We start from the raw sequence: 23,926 nt of genomic DNA, 5'->3' as shown, positions 1-23,926 counted from the left end.
ATTACCTAGCTGTGTGGCCTTGGGCAAGCCACTTAACCCCACTTGCTTTGCAAAAAACTTAAAAAAAACTACTGATTCTGTATTTCCCTTCATGCTATCTTTCTACATTTATATTTATCTCTTTCCTTTTCTCTTATTCCTCCTCACCAAAATTTTACTACCCTTTCCTTTAGACTTTTCTTTTAGGAATTTAACTTTCAGTTTATTTTCACTTATACTTCCCCTCCTCTTTTATCAATCCCTTCTTCCCTTATTTTTTCCCTTCCCTGTAGATTAAATTAGATTTTTAAACCCAAGTGGGAATGTATCCTATTCCCTCACTGTGCTAAATCTATTGAATAGAATTTACTCAGCATTCACTTTCTCCCTTCTTTCCCTCTAAAATTATAAATCTTTGTGCCTCTTCCCTTGGTGCTGTAATATTATTAATCAGGTATCACCATTTGCAGTTTGATTATTTGATTGCTTGATAAGCTCCTATTGTTATCAAAATATCATCACTGATTGTTTACTTGATTGCTTGATTAGCAGCATTGACTCAAATTGCATCAAATTATAATTACAGTCATTTTTTTACCTTACCCCCTTTTCAAATATACACAATCCTCTTCTTGAGCCAAAGTATTATCCAAAGCCTTATCATTACTTAAACTATTTGTGCCCCTCCCTGAGGTCCATTTTCTTTCACACTTTACCCCCACTTTCTACCCAGGGTACTTAACACCTTGTTAAGTGAACTAAGGACTATTATGTCTCCCACTTTACCCTGCCCCCCCTTCAGGGTACTTAAACCCTTGTTAAATGAAACACTGGAAGCTTATCTAATTAATTGTAAGTATTTTGAAGATCTCTGAGTACCGGGAGTCTCTGGAGGTCTCATTGATAACTTTACAAATAGTTGTAAATAACAGAAACACTGTCTCAGGTCCTTGTAGTTTATGATTATGCCCTCTTTACACCAGGTGCTTTGTCAAATAATAATGAGGCACTTAAGCTCCTGCTTTTTTTTTTCCAGTGCTTTTGTCTCAAACATAGTGATGTGATCTTGGACCTCTTCAATTGAGAGACCACACCCAATTATACCCATATCCTTTAGGTTAATTCTCTTCAATTATATTTTACCCTCTAATTTTCCTTAGAGAAGTAAAGTTCTAAAGAATTAAAATTGTAATAACTTCCCTTTTAGGGACCAACATTTGTTTAAAACAATTTTGTTTTTTCAGTCCCCTTTTCGATTTTTTTTTTTTTTATGTAACTCTTCAGTCATGTATTTGGTGATTGAATTCTCTGTTCAGTTCTGATCTTTGTGTCAGGAAGCTTTAGAAGTCTTGTATTTTCATTGAACATCCATCTTTTCCCCTGACAATATATGCTGAATTTTGCAGAGTAGTATATTCTGGGTTGTAATTCCAGATCCTTAGCTCTCTGAAATATATTATTCCAGTTCTTCTGGTCCTTTAATGTTGAGGCTGATAGTCCTGTGTTAGTCTGATTGTGTTCCCTTTGTTTTTGAATTGTTTTCTTTATGCTTCCTGCAATATTCTCTCTTTTATTTGAGGGTTCTGGAATTTGGTTATTAAAGCCCTTGGAATTTTCATCCTGGGGTCTCTTTCTGGAGATGTGGATTCTTTCAATTGTTATATTCTTATCTTGTTCCAGTAGTTTGGGGGTAGTTTTCTCTTAAAATTGCCTGCATGATGTTTTCCAGGTTCTTTTGCTGGTCCAATGATTCATAGATTGTCTCTTCTGGATCTGTTTTCCAGGTCATTTGTTTTCCCTAGAATGTACTTTACATTTTCTTCGATTTTTTCAGTCTTTTTATTTTCTTTAATTGGATCTTGTAGTCTTATAGATTCATTAATTTCTAACTGTTCAGTTATGATTTTTAAGATTTTATATTCTTCAATTATTTTCTTCATTCTTTTTCCTCTCTTCTTTGGTTTTTAAATTCTTTTTTAAGTTCTTCATTGAGCTTTTGTATTTGAGTCCAATTTATGGACTGTTTTGATACTTCTGCTGTGAGTGACATTTTGATACTTTCTTCTTCAGACATGGTGTTGCTGTCATCTTTATCTGTGAAGGATTTTTCTATAGTGAGCACTCTTTTAGCTTTTTTTACTCATTTTTGTTGTATATGGGTATATGGAATATAGACCCAAGCTTTTGTTTTGCTGGGGCTGGGGTCTGATCCCTGGCTTGTTGTTGGCCAAGATGTTGCCTATGCAGTCTAGGCCTTGACTTTTCAGAGGTTTGTTTCCTCCCTTATGTCCAGGTTCTGACTTAACAGAGGATTGTTCCTGACCCAGTCCTGTCTTTTACCCTGGTGCTTTTAGAGTTCAGACTTTGGGGTTAGAATACTCCCTGCTGGCTTGCTATCTAGCTGCCAGGACCTCTGCCATTATTAAGCTGTAGAGACCTGGATTGCACTGTGGCTAAAAGCCTCTGACTGGCTTTCTCCAGCCTCCTGGATTTTACTTCCTCTTTTCCCCCAAAGAGACAGACCTTTAATGAAGATCCTCCATGATGTCTACAGTTGAAAACTTCTTTGAGTCCTCTCTTTTTCTTTGTGGGATCTGTAGTGTGAATGTCAGAGTAGAGGTTTCACTTATCTTTGGTAGGGAAAGGCTCCAGGAGCAGGTTAGCTTCACACCACCATCTTAGCTCCACCCTGGAAGTACTTGGTTGGTTGGTTCTTATCTTTGATTACTGAAGAAGCCTAAAATGACATCATTATGTTAGAGACAAGATAAAGGGTATCCAAATGTGGCTGCTCAGACCTGTACAAACTTGAAATGCTCTACCACACATTAGGTACAAATAATCCTTGTGAACACTTGGGGGTTCTCTTATGGCCTGGGCAAGAAATGTGGGAGCATTGTCTACTTCTTAAGAATTAAAACAGCAAACCACATCTACATACCTCTTTAAGTTTGACCCTCTTGTTTCTTTGTGTCAGGGAGGTGACCCTAATCCTTGAAGCTATGTCAGCAGAGTATACAGGCTCTGGAAAATTGCAAGAAGTTGTAAAATCTTTGAGTTTAGTCCCAGGGACAAATAAAACTTTACAAGTGAAATCAACATTCACTCAAGTGACTTTGTGAGTTTAGGTACAAAACAGTTTACAAATAGTTTAGAAAATATGTTTTGGGATTAAGAAATGAAAGAGACCAAAAGCTGATAGATGGTTCAGATCTCTATATCTTGAATAATTTCTTCTGTCACTTATTATCTGTGTTTGATAAGTGCCTACTATGTGCTAGTGACTATGCTTGAGGTCAGAGACACAAAGATATAAATTTAAGTCTTTGTCCTCTATTAATTTAAATTCTGTAGAGGAAAACAAAGCAAGGTGATTTGGGGGAAGTTGGAGACTCTAGTAGCTGGGTGGGGGATCAGCAGTAATCTCATGCTGGTGAAGATTCTTGAACTGAATTATGAAGGAAATCAGGGTTTCCAAGAGGCATAGTTAAGGAAAGAATGAATTTTAGGCAATCTGTGAACAGACAAGGAGAAAGGGGATGGAATGGTATGGATAAGAAACAACTTGGAGGCTAGTGTAACTGAGTAATAGAGTATCTGCAGGGGAACAGTATATACTCTGGCTAGAAAGGTAGGAGCAGTCCATAAAGGGTTTTTTAAGACCAAACAGAGGAGACTGTATTTGCTCCTAGAGGTAAGAGGGAGCCATTGGAGTTTATTGAGCAAGGCAAGGAATGAAGACAGCAATCATTTATTAAGCATTTAATATGTACCAGACTCTATGCTTGGGAGGTATGGCAAAAATAAAGACAATTTCTGCCCTCAAAGAGGTTACATTCTAATGGGGGGAAGACAGCACATAAAAAGGAGTTGAAAAGTGCAGGATGGGTGGGAAAGGAAGAGAGATGCTACCTGCACAAAGGAATGAATGGTTGCAAATTTTAAGTACACTAGGAGAAGAATGAATCAGCTTGAACCGATCCCCAAAATGAGGGCCCCAGAAAGAACTGATCAATGAGAGGAAGAAACTAGCATAGTAGAAGAGTGTTCCAGGTTGAGAAGGCTTCAGGAACTGAGTGAAGTTCCAGGGAAAGATGGCAACTGATTCATAATGTCTAAGTATGGAGAGAGAGGAATAACAAGGAAGGCTCGGATTCAGACCTATATTTAGGACTGTTATATATTTACGGTTGTATGGATAATGGATCAGAGAGAGAAAAAAACCTGAGACTAATGAGGAGGCCTCTGTAGTGGTCTGAGGAAGAAGTAATAGTTGCCTTCATTCAAGTAGTGGCCATTTGAGTACAGAAAGAGTCATGTAAGTGATAAAGATTGTAGAAAGCTTAAGAAGAGAACCAGAAAGTGCTGGCTAAGGTGAAAATCCAAAAAAAGTACAAAAACAAAATGACAGAAAAACACTGTTTGACACTTTTCCAAATCAAGTGTCTATAGCACAAAATCATAAGGATAAAGATGAAAAAATAAGCAATTATACCATCTCCAAACTGACCTACTTAAATGTGTTATCAACTCCAAAACGTGAGACCCAGAAAAAGTTAAAGACAATTTTCTTCTCTTTCCAACGTTCCCATTTCTGTCAGACACCATTTTCTTTTCATTCATAAAACAATCCAGGTGTCATCATCAACTCCTCACATGAACTTTTCCCACCTCCATTGTCAAGTCTTGCCATTTCTACCCTCACAATATCTCTTCATTACATTTCTACCACCAGATGATTTCTTTCCTAGCTATGTGGCCTTGAGCAAGCCATTTAACCCCATTGCCTTGCCAAAAAACCCCAAAACAAACTAAACTAAAAAAAAAGAATAAAGGACAAACATCATCAACATCATCATTTTATGGAAGAATAATAGTGATGACAACTCATAGTCATATTATACTTTAAAGTTTTATAAACCCAACCCAACTGACTTACCTGACTTTTCTATGGGCACTAACAGGGATGAGAAATAGAGGATAGGATGAAGGAGTAGGGAAACATAATGCAGGAAGATTGAAAGGAGATTGAAACTCTTATTCAATTTTGCCTACTTTGTGCCCCCCTCATAAAGGATGGGACCAGAAGGGGGCTGTTCATTGTCCTGCCACTTAGATAACAGAACCTTCTTCTCTTTTTCTCCATCCATGAACGTACAGAAATTTCTCTTTTACTGTTTTGGATTGATCCTCAGAGAAACCTTAGAGAACATGAGGAAGCATTTGTATGCTATCTTAGAGCTTTCTCACCAGATGTCCTGCCAGCGAGAGGTAAGTGACAGCAGCATCAGAGATGGGACAAGAGGAAATAAGCCTCCAGAGGGCAATAAGACATGCTTCAGAACATGAATTTAAGAAAATAAGCGTCCACATCTTTGTCTGCTCATTGCAGAGGTGCTAGATGATGGATAGGAAATGTTGCATACAAAGATGAGGTAGATAGATTGGTTAGTTTTTTTAGAATTGTCCCCTTTAGCTGCCTCTTTATTATAAGGAAAAACTAGCTGAGTAAGGGATAAGAAGGGATGTAAATAATTTAAAAAGTTATGTAAAAGCAAAAGTCATCAATAAAAAGAAAATACATATACATTCTTTTAATTTCAGAAAATCCTTCCCTTTGTGGTCTTTGTTTGATGGCAAGTGATACTGAACACTCAGTCAGCAATGATTGGTACAAAGGACTGGTACATACTTAAAGAGTGATCATATTTAGCCTTGTGGTGGCCAGAGAATGCCTGAGCTTGGAGGCTGCAAATGAAGAACCGTGACCTGCCTCTTATTATCTGTGTTACTTTGGGCAAGTCACTACACCTCTTTGGGACACAATTTCAGCGTTTCTAAAATGGACATAAAATTTGTACCACCTTCTTCACCAGTTTATTGTGAAAACTACATTTTGAAATGGAAATTATTTTTATTGGAGACAGTTGATACAGAAATAACAATAAAACAATAATAACTGATAATATAATTGACAATTATTGATATATCTCATTTGAACCTTATAGTAGGTAGGGTATTATCATTATCCTTATTTTAAAGGTGAGTAAGATTGACTCTGAGAGATTCATTGATTTTCCCATACTTAGTTATCAAATTGAAGAAACAGAATTTAAACCTGGAATTCCCTGAACTTTAGCGAAGTTTACAGTTCTTTTCATTATGCTATATGATCTTTGAAGTCTGAATCCTAGCTCCAATATCCATTACTCTGTGACTATAGGCTAGTCCTTTAATCTCTCTGAATCTAAACTTCCTCATCTATAAAAAGGGGACTGTATTTTTTATTACCTTTCTCATAGTTTTTTGAGGAAAATACTTTATAAAATTTTCAAGTATAATATGACTATGAGTTGTCATCACTATTATTCTTCCATAAAATGATGATGTTTGTCCTTTATTCTTTTTTTAGCTTAGTTTTTTTTTGGCAAGTCAATGAGGTTAAATGGTTTGCTCAAGGCCACACAGCTAGGTAATTATTAAGTGTCTGAGGCTGAATTTGAACTCAGGTCCTCCTGAATCCAGGGTCAGTGCTCTATCTACTGCACACCTAGCTACCCCTGTCTTTTGATCTTTTTTTTTTTTTTTTTTTAGGTTTTTGCAAGGCAATGGGGTTAAGTGGCTTGCCCAAGGCCACACAGCTAGGTAATTATTAAATGTCTGGGACTGGTTTGGAACTCAGGTACTCCTGACTCCAGGACCAGTGGTCTATCCACTGTGCCACCTAGCCGCCCCAGCCCTGTTTTTTATTCTTGAAGAAGATCATGACATCAGAAGTGATGTCTGGATCCAGTCATCAGATATGAATCAAGACAACTAAAAATGGACCTGGATAAGAGGCAACTAAGGTTAAATGACTTATGCAGGGTCACACAGCTGGTGTCAAGTATCTGGGTCATATTTGAACTCAGCTCCTCCTGACTCCAGGACTGGTACTCTATCCATCACACTATTAAACTTCCATAAAGTGTATATAGTTGGTGTCCAAGTACATGAAGGATGACTGAGTTTGTGACACTGATAGATATATGATCTAGGATGTGGCCTACCCCACTCCAAGGGAGCCTGTGATATCTGTCTCTGTGGGAAGCAGAAGGAGGTTATGGCTTGGTTTATGCTCTTTCTCTTGCTTATCTCTTCCTGAAATACTTGTAAGCCTAAGGGTATAATAGGTTCAGCTTAAAAAGCATATCACTGGGGTGCCTAGGTGGCGCAGTGGATAGAGCATCGGCCTTGGAGTCAGGGGTACCTGGGTTCAAATTCAGCCTCAGACATTTAATAATTACCTAGCTGTGTGGCCTTGGGCAAGCCACTTAACCCCATTTCCTTGCAAAAAAAAAGCATATCCCTGTTTGCTCTTAAGGGGAGGGTAATGGAGCAATATCACCCGCTTTAACTCTGTCCCACAAAAACACCAACATGAATTGTGAGTAAGTCCATTCATCCATTCAAAACAATAAAAGGAATTTAGGAAAGTTGTACAGATTAGAACTGACCAAAAAATGCACAGTAATAAATGAACTCTTCAGCTAGGAGAGGGAGAAAACACCCCAACTCAACCAAGGTCAAAGAATCATCTCACTGAGAAGGTATCTATACTCAGAAGTTCTAGAAATCAAGGGACAAGCTGGGAAACTAGTTTCCCTGTATGCTAACTGCTATGAGAGATGATCTCCAGGTTACAAATTCATTTTCATTTTCATGACCCATTTGTTTCCCAGCTACTTGTCTGAAGTTTCCAAACATTCTCCTTCATGCAGGTATATCTTGTTGTATCACACTCAAAATTATCTCAGCTAATCAGAAGTCATATTTCTTTTTACTAGGTAGCATGCAGCTGCATAAGGCTTCCATTAAGAAGCCCACCAACCTCAGCAATATATATGGGTGAAGGAATTTCACTTATTATTGCAGAAAGAATAGAAAGGAATTTCTGGGGAATTCTGAGGAGGGAGAATAGGAGAAGACAGGGTCCTAAAACTAATTCACATTTTTATCTTTCACAGGGTATAGCACTAGCGGTTGGACTGGCATCCTCCAGACACCTGGGAGAAGCCTGGGCTGCACTGGAGCAATTTGGCCAGAGAAAAATCGTGAAGTTTGGTCCAAATTTTGCCAAACCCCAGGTACTGTTAGCTCTAGTCAGCACTCTGGGAGCTTGGTTTGGCCTAGCTTGTCTCTCCCATTATTCTCTGGTAAAATAAGGGTTACATTAAAGGGATAGTAATACAGGGCAAGTGGAACAATTGGTAAAAGATTATAGGAGGAGTTTTCATGTGAGCTAGATTTTTGAAGAATAAGGAGGATTTGAATATTCATCTTTTTAAAAATATTTTACACTTTTCAAAATATGAATTCAAGCCATTTTGATACAATGCAACAACATTTACTATCTGCCCTGTGCTTGATATTGTCACAATCCAGAAAAAAAAATCCACATGACCCAGTCCTCACAGAGTTTATGCCATGTAGGGGATATAACTGGAACAAATCAGTAAAGGCAGGACCCTGGGCTAAGTCTTAAAGAATGGGAAGGAATCCAAAGGGTGGACCTAGGAAGAAAGGAGAGAGAATTGCAAAGTTATAGACAAATTATCTCAATCTCACATAACACTTGATTTCCCTTTTCATAATGAATTTACGATATATTATTTTTATTGACTTTTCTATGTTTGCTTGTTTTTAACATTTCCCCTACTAGAATGTAAATCATAAGAGGAAAGGAAGTCTTTTGTTTCTTGTGTAAATTTTGTTATAGTATACTGTGATGTTTAAAAAGCTTGAGAGACATAATTTGCCAGTATCCTTAATAAAAAGCCAATGACATTCTCAAATGCAAAAGGCCCTCATGACAGCAAGTTCAAGGCTTATATGCCCTTGGAAGAAGGGTGCTCCTGAGGGAGGCAATCAACTCTGGTAGATTATCAGTTAATAGGAGAATGAATATTATATTGTGGAGATGGACGTAGTTTAATGAACTTTGATTATTTTCTTCTAAGTTATCCCAACCTTAGACAATTTAGTGAAAGAATTTACCCCTGACCCAATACTCAGAATGAGGAGAAGGTTAATCCTATTTTAGATTAAAAGTCTGATTTAGTTGGGTAGAGTAGCAGTACTCAGAATGAGGAGAATGTTAGTTCTATCTTCCATCAGCACTGTCCTTGAAAGGCTGGACAAGGAAATAGGACAGGAAAATAGCTTAAATCTCCCCAGTTTTAATGATTGGCTATTAATATAAGTAATCATTTCTCACAACACAAAAGATTTTTACAATTTTTTAAAATTTCCTCTGTAATTCAAAGTATTTTATTTTATTATTGTGAGAAGACCACACATTTCACCAAACTGTCAAAGGGGTCCAAAAAATTTTGAGAATCCTAGGTAAGTAGAGAGCAGCAGAGATCAAAGTAGATGTGTTAAATTAGGGTTAGATCCTAAGAGATGCTGAGTTGGTTGAGGAGTTTGGACTTTGCTCTATTGATAATAGGGACCCATTGCTGAGTTTTGGGCTGGGGCAAGGCAGAAGCAGAGTTGTGATAAGCTACAAATCTAATTCCCCGTACCTCCCACTATGTGGCTCAAAATTCCCATAATTTTTTTTTATGTCTTCAGGTTATCAACCCATTTGTTTCATATTCCCAACTTCTCTGCAAGTTCCATAGAACAATCAGGGAAGAGCTCTAAGTCTCTAAAGAAAATATATGATCTCATTTCATCTTCAAACCATCCTATCAGGCAGCTGAAATAAGAATTATTACCCCATTAACCACAAGGAGGAGAAAACTGAGGCTCAATGAATAGCTTGGTAGAAAATGTACTGGATTTGGAATCAAAAGGTCAGGGTTCAAGTCCTTACTCACTGTATGACCTTCAAGTCACCTCCTTGGCTGACTTTTCATTTCTTCTTGTGTAAAATGGGGTTGAGGGTAGAATCCCATGAGGGTATAAGAATGAACATAAGTACTTCAGGAAGTGAGATACGTGGAACTTAGAGTCCCTTCTAGCTCTAACATTTCATGGTTCTGTGACTTGCCCAAGGTGATAGGGAGGGTCAATGGCAGTATTTTAGAACCCAAGTTTTCTGGTTCCCAGTTAGACACTCTTTTTACTACCTGATAGTTGTTTGTCTTCTCCTTTCTTGACAGATAATCCCTGACATTTATTGGAAGTGGGCAAGTAGTACAGTCATTCTATGCTGTGGGCAGATGGCAATCCATGCCAAGAAGAGCATCCTCCCATGGGTGGACATAGTTATAGCCAGGATGGTATTCTACTTCAACTGCAGCAAATATGTAGGCTCCTCTGTCTTCTCCTTTGGGTCAGGGAATACCTCAATATCCCTTCCCTTCCCACCCCTACCAAAATAACTATGGGATCCCTTGTGAATAGCAGCTAACTTTGTGGGGTCTTAATTTCAACAGTGAAGATCTATGACTTGGTATTAATAATGGTTTCCATAGTTAATTATTAAAGTATTGCTATTATTATTCACAACAACTGCACAAGAACGACAGTTATCAAGATGGAAATAATGAGGTTCCGAGAGAGGACCTGAATTGCTCATGTCTGATTGTTTTTGTTATTCGTTTATGTCAGTCAAGTCCATCTCTCTCGGGGATCTCATTCGGGGTATTCTTGGTAAAGATAATGGATTTCTTTTTTGCCATTTCTTTTTTCTAGTTTATTTTAAAGATGAGGAAATTGAGGCAAATAGGGCGAAGTGAGTTGTCCAGGGTCATACAGTTGTTAAGTGTCTGAGGCTGGATTTGACCTTAGATCTTCTTCACTCCAAGCCAGGGGCTCTATTCATTGTGCCATATAACTACCTCAGTCTAGGACTTCTGACTCCAAGACTAATGATCTTTCCATTGTTCCATACTAATCTCTTAGATAGGAAACTCCTGGAGTAAGATACTCAGTTTGCATAGGGATCTTTCTTAAATTTAGAGCATTTTTAAGGTTACACACACACACACACACACACACACACACACACACACACGTGTGTGTACCATACTTATTATATATAATATTATATATGTGGATAAAGATTCATATTCAGCTTTGTGTCTTTATGTCTTAGGAAAACCTGTTGTCTCTACCCTAGGGGCTTTCACATCTACATCAGGAAATAGGACATTGAAGAATGAAACACTTATAAAATAATATACAACTGTATAGGACTCAGTGTCAACATGAATGGTATAAGCAGTAACTGCTAGAAGAATTCAGAGAAGAGAGCAAGCAATCATTCTTTTACTCAGGATGGATGAACCTAGTCATTCCACCTAGTATATGAACTTAGTCAAGGTTACATGACTCTCTCTATGACTCAGTTTCCTCATTATAATATCCTCATCACTTATTCTTTAGGGTTGTTAGGAAAGTTTTTTGAAAAGCTTGCTATATTATAAAAATGTGACTTAATGGTATTATTATTATTATTCATGGAGGAGATGGTATTCTAGCTGAATTTTGGGAAATGGGCATGATTTGATTTAAATAAGCAGAGAGATGAGGGGTTAGGCATTCCTAGCTCTGAGATCATGAGAACAAAATGAAAAAGGTTGATTATGACTTGAGTGATGAGGAAAAGTAAGGGTTGAATGACTACTTAGTGACTGTGATGTAGAGGTGATTTCCACTCTTGTATAGGTTGGGTAACCTCTGGGGTCCCCCCAAAATCTGAGATTCTATGAGCAGCATCACAACAAATAAAATTTCCTATCTATATAAGCACACATTTCTTCTTTCTAGAATTCTTCCAGCACTTTTGATGCTTTTATTCTGCCATGTTCTTTTTGTTTTGTTTTGTTTTTGCAAGACAATCAGTTTTTAGGTGACTTGCCCAAGTTCACATAATTAGGTAATTATTTAGTGTCTGAGACTGGATTTGAACTCAGATCCTCCTGACTCAAGGGTTGATGCTCTTTCACTTCCACTTAACAGCCCCCTATCTTGTCACGTTCTTGAGCACTGACCTTTAGATTGTAAACTGTCTAAAAGGCATCTAACTACCCAGATAGAGAAAGCATCTCATCTGAAAGTTCCCTCTTCCAATGAAATCAGAGGACCTAGTCCCAACCACTGGCCTATAATGTACCACATTACTATGAAATGAATACAAAAAGAAATAAAAAGGATTAGAGAAAACAAAATTTACCATATTTTAAAATATTGATTTTATTTATTTTTGGTGTAAAACCTTTATAATATGATTAATATGATGAAAATTATTGTAAGAATGATATACTTCACTATTATAAAAAATCTACCCTATTCCTGTGGAATGGATCTGATATGAAAATAATACTAATTTTTTTAAAATTAGCATTTTTAAAATTGGATCAATGTATCTCTCTAATTAGGCAAGTAACATTTATATATATATATATATTAAATGATAAACCTTTATTTTATACAAGAATCAAAAAATTGATCATAACATCTAATAAATATCTGGTACAGAGAAGGGGAAACAGAAATCTTGTATGATTGGTGTGGGGGGATAACAGGAGGAGAAAGGAGAGGACTATAGACTGACTTGAGGAAGCACTTGATTATACTGGATAAAAAGGTAGATTTTGAATATTAGAGACAGGAATTGACCCATCTTTCCATGCTCCAGTTGATAACCTTAAGCTTTTGCCATGGATTTTATTTTGGAGACCTCTGTCCCAGAGAACTGGGTGTATCAGCCCTTAGATAATGTGTTTGTATTTGTGTGGGGAGCAGGGGAGGTTTTGTCTGTGTGTGTGTGTGTGTGTGTGTGTGTGTGTGTGTGTGTGTGTGTATAAAATATGGCTGAAAAGGCAGAATGGGATCAAATTGTGACAGGTGAAAGTCAAGCATGATCCTAGGATCAGTAGGGGCTCACTGGAGTTATCAGATAGGGGAATGACATATCACTAAGTACAATTGTGGAGGATGAACTGGAGTGGAGAGAGACTTAAAGCATAGAAAACAATTTGGAGGCTATTGTAACAGTATAGGAGATGGGATAAGGGTCTGAACTTGGATGAGATTCATGTGAGTGGAGAGAAGGAGATGAATTTAAGAGATGTGGAGATGGAAATGTCAAGTTCTGGCAACTATTTGGATATGTAAAGTGAATGAGAGTGAGGAATCAAGGATGACACTAGGTAAATGGAAGGGTGGTGACACTCTTTATTGAAGTTGAGATGTATGGACATGGGATGGGTTTAAAGGAAAGAATGTAATGAGATCTTTGATGCATATTTCAACACATTCATGCCTGCTCATCCTGTGCAACTCACTTTGCCACACCAACATTGAAAAGGTTTGGGAACATTGGAGAAGGGCAATTAGGGCTCTTATTCCTTGTTGCTGTGAATGACTGGTTAGGTTTTAAGGTATCAGGGTACTCATGATACCCATTATGGAAGGGCAATCATGGGATCTACAGTCAGAATTTGAATACTAAGTCTGCAGCTTACTGCCTTTGTGATCTGGGTAAGTCAGTGAACCTCTCTGGGTCTCCTTTTTCTCTTCTGTAAAATTAGAACAGTGTTCTCCAAGACCCTTCCCATGGATTTTCCTTGTTATCCATGTCCTCCATGAGTTATATACTTAGCAGTTGGAGTCACTTTGTCAAAGGCTATAGCTATTTTAGCCTATTTAGTTGTACAACTCCACATTGCTTTTCAGAATGGTTACACTCAGAGCTCCATAACAATACATTTATATGCTTATATTTCACAATTCCTTCAATATTGATTATTTAAGGTACCTTCAGGCTCTAAATCTGAGTCCATAAAATTATGGTCTAGAATTTGGTATAGAAGAATGGTTGGGATGGGGATAAGAGGAGGAGAAAGGAGAGGACTACAGACTGAGTGTAAGAACACTAGATTATAATAGATAAAAAGTACATGTTGGATGTTGGAGACAAGATTTGACCCATCTTTCCATGCTGAAGCTGGTTAATCAGCTTAGGCTCTTGCCATGTCCCCTACTACAAGACCACTACCCCCAAAACTGGGCATTATCCTTTGAAAATGGATGCTGAATAGCCTTTCATAAGGTCATTGAATTATCAGTTCACTGAATTCCATTATTTCTAGGGACATTTGAGGTTTGATTCTTTTTTTTTCTTTTTGATTGTCTCTTGGATGGACTAGGATGACATCCTGAAGAATAGTTTCCTCATTGCTGCAGGCATGATCACCACAGTACTCAAAAAAGAGAGTGAAGTCAAGAGCTACACATCCAAACAACTCCCAGCCCTAATCGACTGTATAATGGTGAGTAGTGGCCCACTGATGCCATCACTCTTGCATTTGGTCCTGAAGAGAGAATTCAGGACCATTTTTGGTCCACAATATATATATGGAAAGTTGGAAAATCTATCAATTAATCTCTTTGGGTCTCAGACCTTGTTTTTAAAAAAAATTGGCAAAAATCATGTCAATGGAGGCAGTAGCACATGGGTAAAAGTTCCAGAACTTAATGATATGAATTCAAATCTTGACTCTGCTAACTCTGTTAACACCTACATGACCTTGATCAACTCAGTTCACTTGCTGTAACTGTTTTTTTCATCTGTTAGAAGCAATTAGGAGAATAGACAGGAAGAACCCTATAATCCCTTGTGACTCTTTGGGCTTACAAACAAATCTATAGCCCAGGTTAGCCACTGATCCATTCATATCTTTATGCATTGTTGTTCTAATGTCTCATTGTGTCATGGATGTATTCCAGGGTTCTCAAAGATCATAGTTGGGACATACGAGCCCTGGCAGATTTTGCCATTATGCAAAAAACTCCAGGGTAGTTCTAGCAACAGGCTGTGTCTATTTTCTGAGGGCTGGTATCACTAGAGAGAAATTCATACCCAGTAGGGAAGATACCAGGTGAGGAAGTTTTTGGTTATGCTGACACTTGAAAACATGAAAAATTCACAATGGCCATCACCTCAGCATGAATCCTACTTCTTCAGTAATGTTAGAGTGACAGAAAGAAAGAGAGAGGATAATAAAAAGTTTTTAGATTTCTTGAGTCAGAATAATTACATTTCTTGAAATATGTTCAAGATTTTTAATGTCAAATGAAGCATAAAACAGGAATATGTATGCTAACTAGAGATATTTACCACTTCCAGGGAATGATGTCCCATGGACCTAGGGCTGGAGTTAGGTTTCTCCTTGAATTAAATGTCATAGCTTTTAAAAACTCATGATTCTTTAGTTGATGCTATATGCCTGGAAATTAGGTAGGACCAAAATAATCTGCACATTACCAGTAAATTCTTAAGTGTGAGAAACAGAGAAATTGATTTCACCTGAGAAAACCATAAGATGAAGTGGACTGAGTCAGATAATAATGTGAATGATTATAAAAAGAAGAAATGTTTTAGTAAATACATGAGAAAAAGTCTTCAGATTGGAAAATTATAAAGAAACCTGAAGAGAAACAAAAAACTTTACTGTATAGATCAGAACTGTACAAAAGTCAGCCAGAAGTTGGTGATATTTAGGAAATGGATGGCCCAAAAAGGAGATCCAAAGAAGTCCAGCACAGGTGCCAATAACCAGGCCTGAAACATATGATCAATGGGGGCGTGTGGTCAGGCAAAAAACCTGGTGCAAAACTCCAGGGAACAAGCCTAAAGCCAGGGAGAATCTGAATTAAGAGAATCTGGGATGGTGGATGGATGGGGGAGGAACACAGCTAAAATTGAGATCTATAACCAGATCCTGGCTAAGGCCCCCTCAGATCTGAAGAGACAAAGTCAGATCCTATAGCTCTCTAAATAAAATCACTAGAGCCCAAGCTGGAAAGAGGACCAACTCTGCACTTGGGAGCCCATGCAAGGAGCCTGAGGCCAATATAATCTTCAAGGAAACAGCAGGAAATGAAATGAATTTCTTACTAAAGATCATTCAAGGAAAAGGAAGCAAAGGGACAGAGAAGAATCAAGACCTCCTATACTTGTAGGAGTCAGAGACAGAAAGAGGGATGGAGGCAGAGGGTTGCCCCTAGTGCCACTCCTCCAAACTATAACAGGATGGCAGTAGTACCCAGAATAAAGAAGAAGCTGGGTCAATAACACTTAGCAAAACCTTCCAAATTGAATGAAATCTATGGAACCTGCCACAAAGCCCCTGAAGCTAGAAATGAGAGTCAATAAAGAAATACTATGACCAAGAGAAGTCCAAGAAGTAAATCCAGAAGAAGTTACTTCCATTAAATATGAACTTCAAAGGAAAAAAATCGTATTGTCACAATGACTAAAAGTGGTTGAAAGAAATGAAGAAAATGAATAATTAAATAGAAAAAAAGAGAAGAAAAGAGGGAGAGGTGGAGCCAAGATAGCAGAGGAAAGACAAGAACTCCCCTGAGCTCTACCATAAGCCACTGCAAATCCCTTTAAATATTGCCTCTAAACAAATTCTAGAGTGGCAGAATCCACCAAAAAATAGAGTAAAGCAATTTTCCAGCCCAAGACATCTTGGAAGGTTGACAGGAAAGGTCTGCTGAATCAGGGTAAAAGTGGAGCTTAGTCCAGCACAAATCATGCCAGTGAAGATAGGTCCCAGTCAACCAAGAACAGGCTGTGATCTAGACCTCTCAGTCCACAGATTCCAAAGATATTTTAGAAAGTCAGCAACAAAGGTCCTAGGAGAGAATGGAGCACAGTCTTGCCAGACTGAACTGGTTTAGCCCTAGCCCCAGACCCCAGCCAATCAAGAACAGGCCTTGGGAATTAGCAGTAGATCCTTTTGGAGATCTTTACACTCAGATAGTTAGGGAATCAGACAAATGGTCAGGGATCCTTTGCTAGCACTGTATCTGGGTCACACTCCTGGGTGGTGGACTTAGAGTGAAGAGGCACCAAAGCTTGAAGCCACAGGGGAGCAGGGACCCTCTTCACAATCCCAGGGAAGAAAAGAATGCTTGTGGCCACTCACAGACCAGAGCCCAGGCCAGGAGAGTAATAAATATCTCTCCTTAGATTATACCACTGTTAAATAATTGAAAACTTATAAGTCCCTAGAAGTATCTCTGAAAACAGCTGTACAAACCCCCTGAAGCTTGGAACAGCATGTCCTCCATCCTGGAAACAGAATCCTACTTTAACAAAGAGTTAAAATTATAGGCTGAGAAAATGGGTATACAACAGAAAAAATTCTGACCATAGAAAGTTACTATGGTGACAAGAAAGATCAAAATACACACTCATGTGATGATGATAACAACATCAAAGCACCCACATTCAAGACCTCCAAGAAAAATATGAATTGGTCTTAGGCCATGGAAGAAATCAAGAAGGATTTTGAAAATCAAATAAGAGAGGTAGAGGAGAAATTGGGATGAGAAATGAGAATGATGCAGGAAAATAATGACTAGTGAGTCAATAGCTTGGTAAAGGAAACACACCAAAACATACTGAAAGAAATAACATCTTATAAAATAGAGGTCAAATGGTAAATGAAGTACAAAAATGCAATGAAGAGAATGTTTTATAAAAGTATAATTGATCAAATTGAAAAAAGAAGCATAAAAATTCACTGAAAAAAATTCCTTAAAAAGTAGAATTGGCAAAATGGCAAAGAAGACAAAAAGGTTTACTGAAAAAAATTCATAAAATTTAGAATTGAGCCAATGGAAACTAATAACTTTATGGAAAATCAAGAAACAATCAAACAAAATCAAAAGAATGAAAAAAATAGAAGAATGTGAAATATCTCATTGGGAAAAAAATTGATCTGAAAAATAGTTTCAGGAGAGATCACTTAAAAATTATTGTAAAATCTAAAAAGTCATGATCAAAAAAAGAACCTAGACACTATCTTTCAAGATATTGAAAGGATATTGTCAAGGAAAATTGGCCTGATATTCTGAAACAGAGGGTGAAATAGAAACTGAAAGAATTGAACAATCAATTCCTGAAAGATGCCCAAATAAAAACTCCCAGGAATATTATATCCAAATTCTAGAGCTCCTAGGTTAAGAAAAAAAAAATTGAAAAAATATTGTTTAAGTAGCCAGAAAGAAACAACTCAAGTACCATGGAGCCACAATCAGGATAACACAAGATTTTTCAGCTTGTATAGTAAATGTTCAGAGGACTTGGAATACGATATTCTAGAAGGAAAAGGAGCTTAGATTGCAACTAAGAATCACCTACCCAGCAAAACTGAGCATAATCTTTCAGGGGAAAAAGATGGATTTCAATGAAATAAAGGACACTCAAGTGTTTCTAATGAAAAGACCCAGAGTTACCAGAAAATTTAACTTTCAAATACAATACTCAAGAGAATAAAATGGTAAACAGGAAAGGCAAATCATAAAGGATTTAATAAGACTAAATGGTTTACATTTCTACATGAGAAGATAATACTGGTGACTCATAAGAACTTGCTCATTATCAAAACTGTTAGAAAGAGTATATATAGAAAGAAGCCACAGTTGAGAGTTGAATATGAAGGAATGATATCTTAAAAATAAAATTAAGGCAAGAGAGAGCAAAATATTCCTGAATGAATGAAAGGGGAGAGATGGAATGCAATAAATTATTTCACATGAAAGAGGCAAGAAAATGCTTTTATAATGGAATCAAAGAGTGGGAAGGTGAGGAGGAGTGAATGAACTTTGCTTTCATCATAATTGGATTAACAAGGAAATACCATTCATACTTTACTGAATTTAGTAATCTAATCTTACCCTACAGGAAAACAGAAGGGGAAGGGGATAAGATAAGGAATAGGGAGTGATAAAGGGAAGGATTGATTGGGGAAGGGAGATAGCCAGAAGCAAAACATTTTAAAGGAGCGATAAGGTGAAAAGAGAGAGAGAATAGAATAAGCAGAGTGAATGGAGAATTAAGCTGGAGGGAAATATAATTAGCAATAGTAACTGAAAACATTTGAAGCAATATTTTCTAAAAAAGGAATTATTTTTCATATATTTTGAGTCAATTTATCGAATTGAAAACTGTTAAATTTTTTAAAAAAAGAATCATTTCCCAGTTGATCAATTGATAAGTGATCAAAAGATCTGAACAGTTTTCAGATAATGTAATCAAAGTCATATAAAAATATTCTAACTCACTATTGAGTGGAGAAATAAAAATTGGAACAATTCTGAGATATAAACTCTTTTCTTGTGGCAAATAATTGGAAATTGAAGTGATGTTCATCAGTTGGGGAATGACTGAACAAATCGTGGTGTGTGATTATGATGAAATACTATTGTAGTATAATAAATGATGAACAGGAAAACTTGGAAAAACTTACATGAGCTGATGCAAAGTTAAATGTATTGTGTATAATGTAATAGCGATATTATAAGATGTTCAGCTGTGAATGACTTAGTTATTCCCAGCAAAACAATAGTCCAAGACAACTCTGAAGGAATATGATAAAAAAATGCTATACATCCTCAGAGAAAAGACTTATGGTATCTGAATACAAATTGAAGCAAACTTTCTTTTGTAAGATTTTGAGTTCCACATTTTTCTGCCTCCCTCTCTTCCCTTCCTGCTCCTCATGACAGTAAGTAATCTGATAAAGGTTCTATCTATCTATCTATCTATCTATCTATCTATCTATCTATCTATCTAAAATTATTTTCTTAGTTTATTTTTCTTGAAGGCTTTTTTGGGGGGGTCTACATACTTTTTCATTCTTACTTTGCATGAATACATATGTAAAACCTATATCAAACTGAATTGCTTGTCTTTTCAGTTAGGGAGAGGGAGGTGAAAGAATTTGCAACTCAATGTTTTAAAATCAATTTTTAAAAATTGTATTTACATGTAATTGAGAAAAAAGTAAATATTAAATAACCTTGAAAGAATAAAATAAAATCAAATAGCCATAGGTAATAAAAAATCTAAAAGAAAAAAGAAACATGAAGATTAAAAGAGAACTAAAACAAGAGAGTGGAATAAAATTTATTATACCACAGGAGAATTTTAAAAAAGCAGTAATAGACATCATCATCATTTCAGATAAGGCAACAGTAAAAATAGATATGGTTAAAAAATAAGTGAGTCAGACTACGAAAGAGGAAATATAATACTTCAGTAACCCCAAAAAGAAATTGAAAAAGTTCCAGGCTCAGATGCATTTATAAGTGAATTCTATCAAACATTTGAGGAACAATTAATTTCAATTCTATATAAACTATTAAAAATAAGGAAATTCCTGTTATGATACCAATATGATGCTAATACCTAAACCAGGAAGAGCCAAAATGAACAAAAAAAATTATAGATCATTCTCACTAGGGAACATTGATGCAAAAATCTTAAACAAAATTTTAACAAAGAGGTTACAACTAGCTATTACTAGAATTATATACCATGATCAGGTAGAATTTATACCATTAGGCAAGGATTGTTCAATATTAGAAAAACAATCAACATGATTGAACAATATCAGTAACAAAACCAACTGAAATCATTTGATTATCTCAATAGATGCTGAAAAAGACCTTTGACAAAATGCAACACTCATTAATATTAAAACACTATTACTATAGTAATAGATGATGTTTTCCTTAAATAATAAGCAGTATCTACCTAAAACTATCAACAAACATTATTTGTAATAAGAATAAACTAGGAGCACATTCGAGAAGTTCAGGGGTGAAACAAGGATCTCCATTATTGCCATTATTATTCAATAGTGTTAGAAATGTTAGATTTAGGAATAAGAAAAGAAAATGAAAGTGAAGGAATTAGAATTGGCCATGAGGAAGTAAAATTTCACTCTTTGTGGATGATATAATGTTATACTTAGACATTAATTAAAAAATCAACTAAAAGACTATTTGAAACAATAATTTCATCAAAGTAGGAAACTATAAAATAAACCCATAAAAATCATCAAAATTTTTATATATGAATAATAAAGCCCAAGAGCAAGATGAATAAAGAGAAATTCCATTTAAAGCAACATAAAATGCTTGAAAATCTACCTCCCAAGACAAACCCAGAAATTATATGAACACCATTACAAAGTACTTTTCGCATAGATAAAGTTAGATCTAAACAGTTGGAAGAACATCAGTTGCTCATGATTGGGCTGAGCTAATGTAATAAAAATGACAATTCTACCTGAATTAAATTACTTATTCAGTGCCATACCTATCAAGTTAACAAAAATCTATTTTACAGAAATAGAAAAAAATAGTAGCAAAATTCATCTGGAACAATGAAAGATCAAGGATATCAAGGAATTGATAAAAAAAAAAAATACAAAGGAAGATGATCTGTACCAGATCTAAAACTATATTATAAAACAAATCATCAAAACTGCCTGATCCTGGTTAAGAAATAGATTACCATATTTCCCCAAGTATAAGATGCACCCTTTTTTGAAAAATTTGAGGTCTAAAAACTTGTAGAATCTTATACAGTGGTTGTAGATTTTTTTACTTGCATTTCCTGCTTTTTCACACTTGTCGTCTTTGTGCTCATTGTTTCACATTTGTTACCAGTATATTAGGCTATGGTTTGCCATAGTCTTCCCAGAAAAGATTTTCTTACAATGCTGACTCACTTAAAAGTGATCCAGTTTGCAAGAGTGAATGGAAATCGTGATGCTGAATGTAATAAGATTGGTCTTCCTCCAACTGAGAAAACAATCCAAGACTAGCTACATGAAGAAGAAACCCTATTGCAAATGCCATTGCAGAAGAAAGTCATGAAAGACAAGTCAACAAAATGGCCTGATTTAGAGAGGGAATTGAAACTATGAATTGAACAGTAAAGGGCAATTGGAATTCCTGTATCCTAAAAATGGTTCAGCATGAGGCCAGAAGAATTGCTGATGAAAAAGAAGTTACTGATTTCAAAGGAGGACACAATTGATGTTTCAGTTTCATGAAACTGAATGAACTATGCATGGGTACATGCACTAGAGTTTCCCAAAAAGATGCCTGAAAGCTATGAGCAGAAGTTCTTGAATTTTATCGTTTTGTCATTCATTGTAGGAAGACACATCAGTTTGACTTGGGACAGATTGCAAATATGAATGAGGTCCCCCTTTAGTTTGATGTCCCAAGTAACAGAACTGTTGATAAGAAGGTGGTGAAAACTATAATTGTGAAGACAAGTGGATGTGAAGAGAGCCATTAAATAGTTGTTCTAGCTTGTGCCAATGGAACCAAGTTGCCTCCTATGCTGATTTCCAAATGCAAAATAATGCCAAAAGAAGATGTTCCTCAAGGAGTGATTGTTCATATTCATGACAAGGGCTGAATGGACCATAATGGGATGAAGATCTGATTTGAGAAAGTTTGGAGCAGAAGACCAGGTAGGCTCTTATGCAAATCTGCTCTATAGGTGCTTGATCAGTTCAGGGCACACATTACAACAAACACAAAGAGGATTGCTGCAGTGCAAAAAAACCAAAACTTGCCATCCTACATCCTAGTTCCAATCACCTAATGTCAGCACTGACAAACCCTTCAAAGCTGCCATGAGAGACTGGAACCAATGGATAAAGTCTTCTGGGGACAATTTGACACCAGCAAAAGAATGAAGAAACCAACCTGGGTGAAAAGATCCTGGGATAATATCAAGATTGAGATCATTGTTAAGTCATTTAAGAAGTGTGGCATTTCAGTTGCCATAGATGGAACTGAGGATGAGGCAATACATGAAGACAGTGATTCATCATCAAGCAGAGATGAGGACAAGCTAAAGGATGGGAGTTTTGACAGTGATAAGGAGTTGTATGAATTTTATGATGAATAGAACTTGAGTTGAATAACTTAATGAAAAACATGGTTTTTTTCAAATTTCAGGCCACAAAATTAAGGTGCATCTTATATATGGTGAAATACAGTAATGGGTCAGTTGATTAGGATAAGTACAAAAAAATTGACTATAGTAATCTACTGTTAGACAAACACAAAGATATTAGCTTCTGGTATAAGAACTCACTATTAGACAACAACTGCTGGGAAAACTGGAAGATAGTATGGCAAAAACTAGACATAGACCCACATCTCATACTAAAATAAAATCAAAATGAGTACAGGATTTAGATGTAAGGGGCAATATCATAAATCAAATAATAGATCAAGAAATATTCTGTCAGATCCATGGAAAGGGGAGAAATTCAAGACCAAACAAGAATTAGAAAACATGATAAAATACAAAATGGATGATATTTAACTATATTAAATTAAAATAATATATTAAATTAAATAACTATATTAAATTAAATTTACACTAATAAAACCAATGCAGCCAAGATTAGAAGGAAAACAGAAAGCTAGAAAACAATTTTCTCAGCTAGTGTTTCTGATCAAAGACTCATTTCTAAAGCATAAATAGAACTGAATCAAATTTATAAGATTACAGCATGTCACTTTCTAATTGATAAATGGTCAAAGGATATGAATAGGCAGTATTCAGATGAAGAAATTAAAGCTATATTTAATCATATGAAAGAATTCTACAAATCATTATTTATTAGAGATGCAAATTAAAACAATTTTCAGGCATCTCACACCTATCAGATTGGCTAAAATGATTAAAAAAGGAAAATGATCAATATGGGAAGAATGTGGGAAAATTGAGACACTGATGCATTGTTGGTAGAGTTGTGAACTGATCCAGTCATTCTGGAGCATAATGTGGAGCTATGCCCAAAGAGCAATAAAACTGATCATTCACTTTGACCCTACAATACCAATACTAGGCCTATATCAAAAAAAAAAGTATCACATGTTCAAGATTATTTATAGCAGTTCTTTTTTGTAATGGTAAAGAATTGGAAATTGAGGGAATGCCTATCATTTGGGGAATGGTTGAACAAGTTATGGTATATGAATATTATGGAGTATTATTGTTCTATAAGAAATCATGAGTGGTCGGATTCTAGAAAAGCATAGAATTATATAAACTGATGCTGAGTAAAAGGAATAAAAGAACATTGTATATATTAGCAACAACATTGTGCGA

General features: G+C 36.1%; 1 protein-coding gene across 1 annotated transcript in view; it reads left to right on the top strand.

Annotated features, from left to right (window-relative positions):
• Positions 1-23,926, top strand: part of LOC141499418 (maestro heat-like repeat family member 5) — a 108,376-nt gene that overhangs the window by 15,405 nt on the left and 69,045 nt on the right. The window contains exons 4-7 of the mRNA XM_074202138.1: positions 5,140-5,250; positions 7,986-8,105; positions 10,128-10,274; positions 14,124-14,246. Of these exons, the coding sequence (XP_074058239.1) occupies positions 5,140-5,250; positions 7,986-8,105; positions 10,128-10,274; positions 14,124-14,246 (501 nt within the window). The remainder of the gene's footprint in view (positions 1-5,139; positions 5,251-7,985; positions 8,106-10,127; positions 10,275-14,123; positions 14,247-23,926) is intronic.

Source organism: Macrotis lagotis, chromosome X (genome assembly GCF_037893015.1).
Source record: "Macrotis lagotis isolate mMagLag1 chromosome X, bilby.v1.9.chrom.fasta, whole genome shotgun sequence".
NCBI classification, from domain to species: domain Eukaryota; kingdom Metazoa; phylum Chordata; class Mammalia; order Peramelemorphia; family Peramelidae; genus Macrotis; species Macrotis lagotis.
This window is presented reverse-complemented; position numbering and strand designations above follow the sequence as displayed.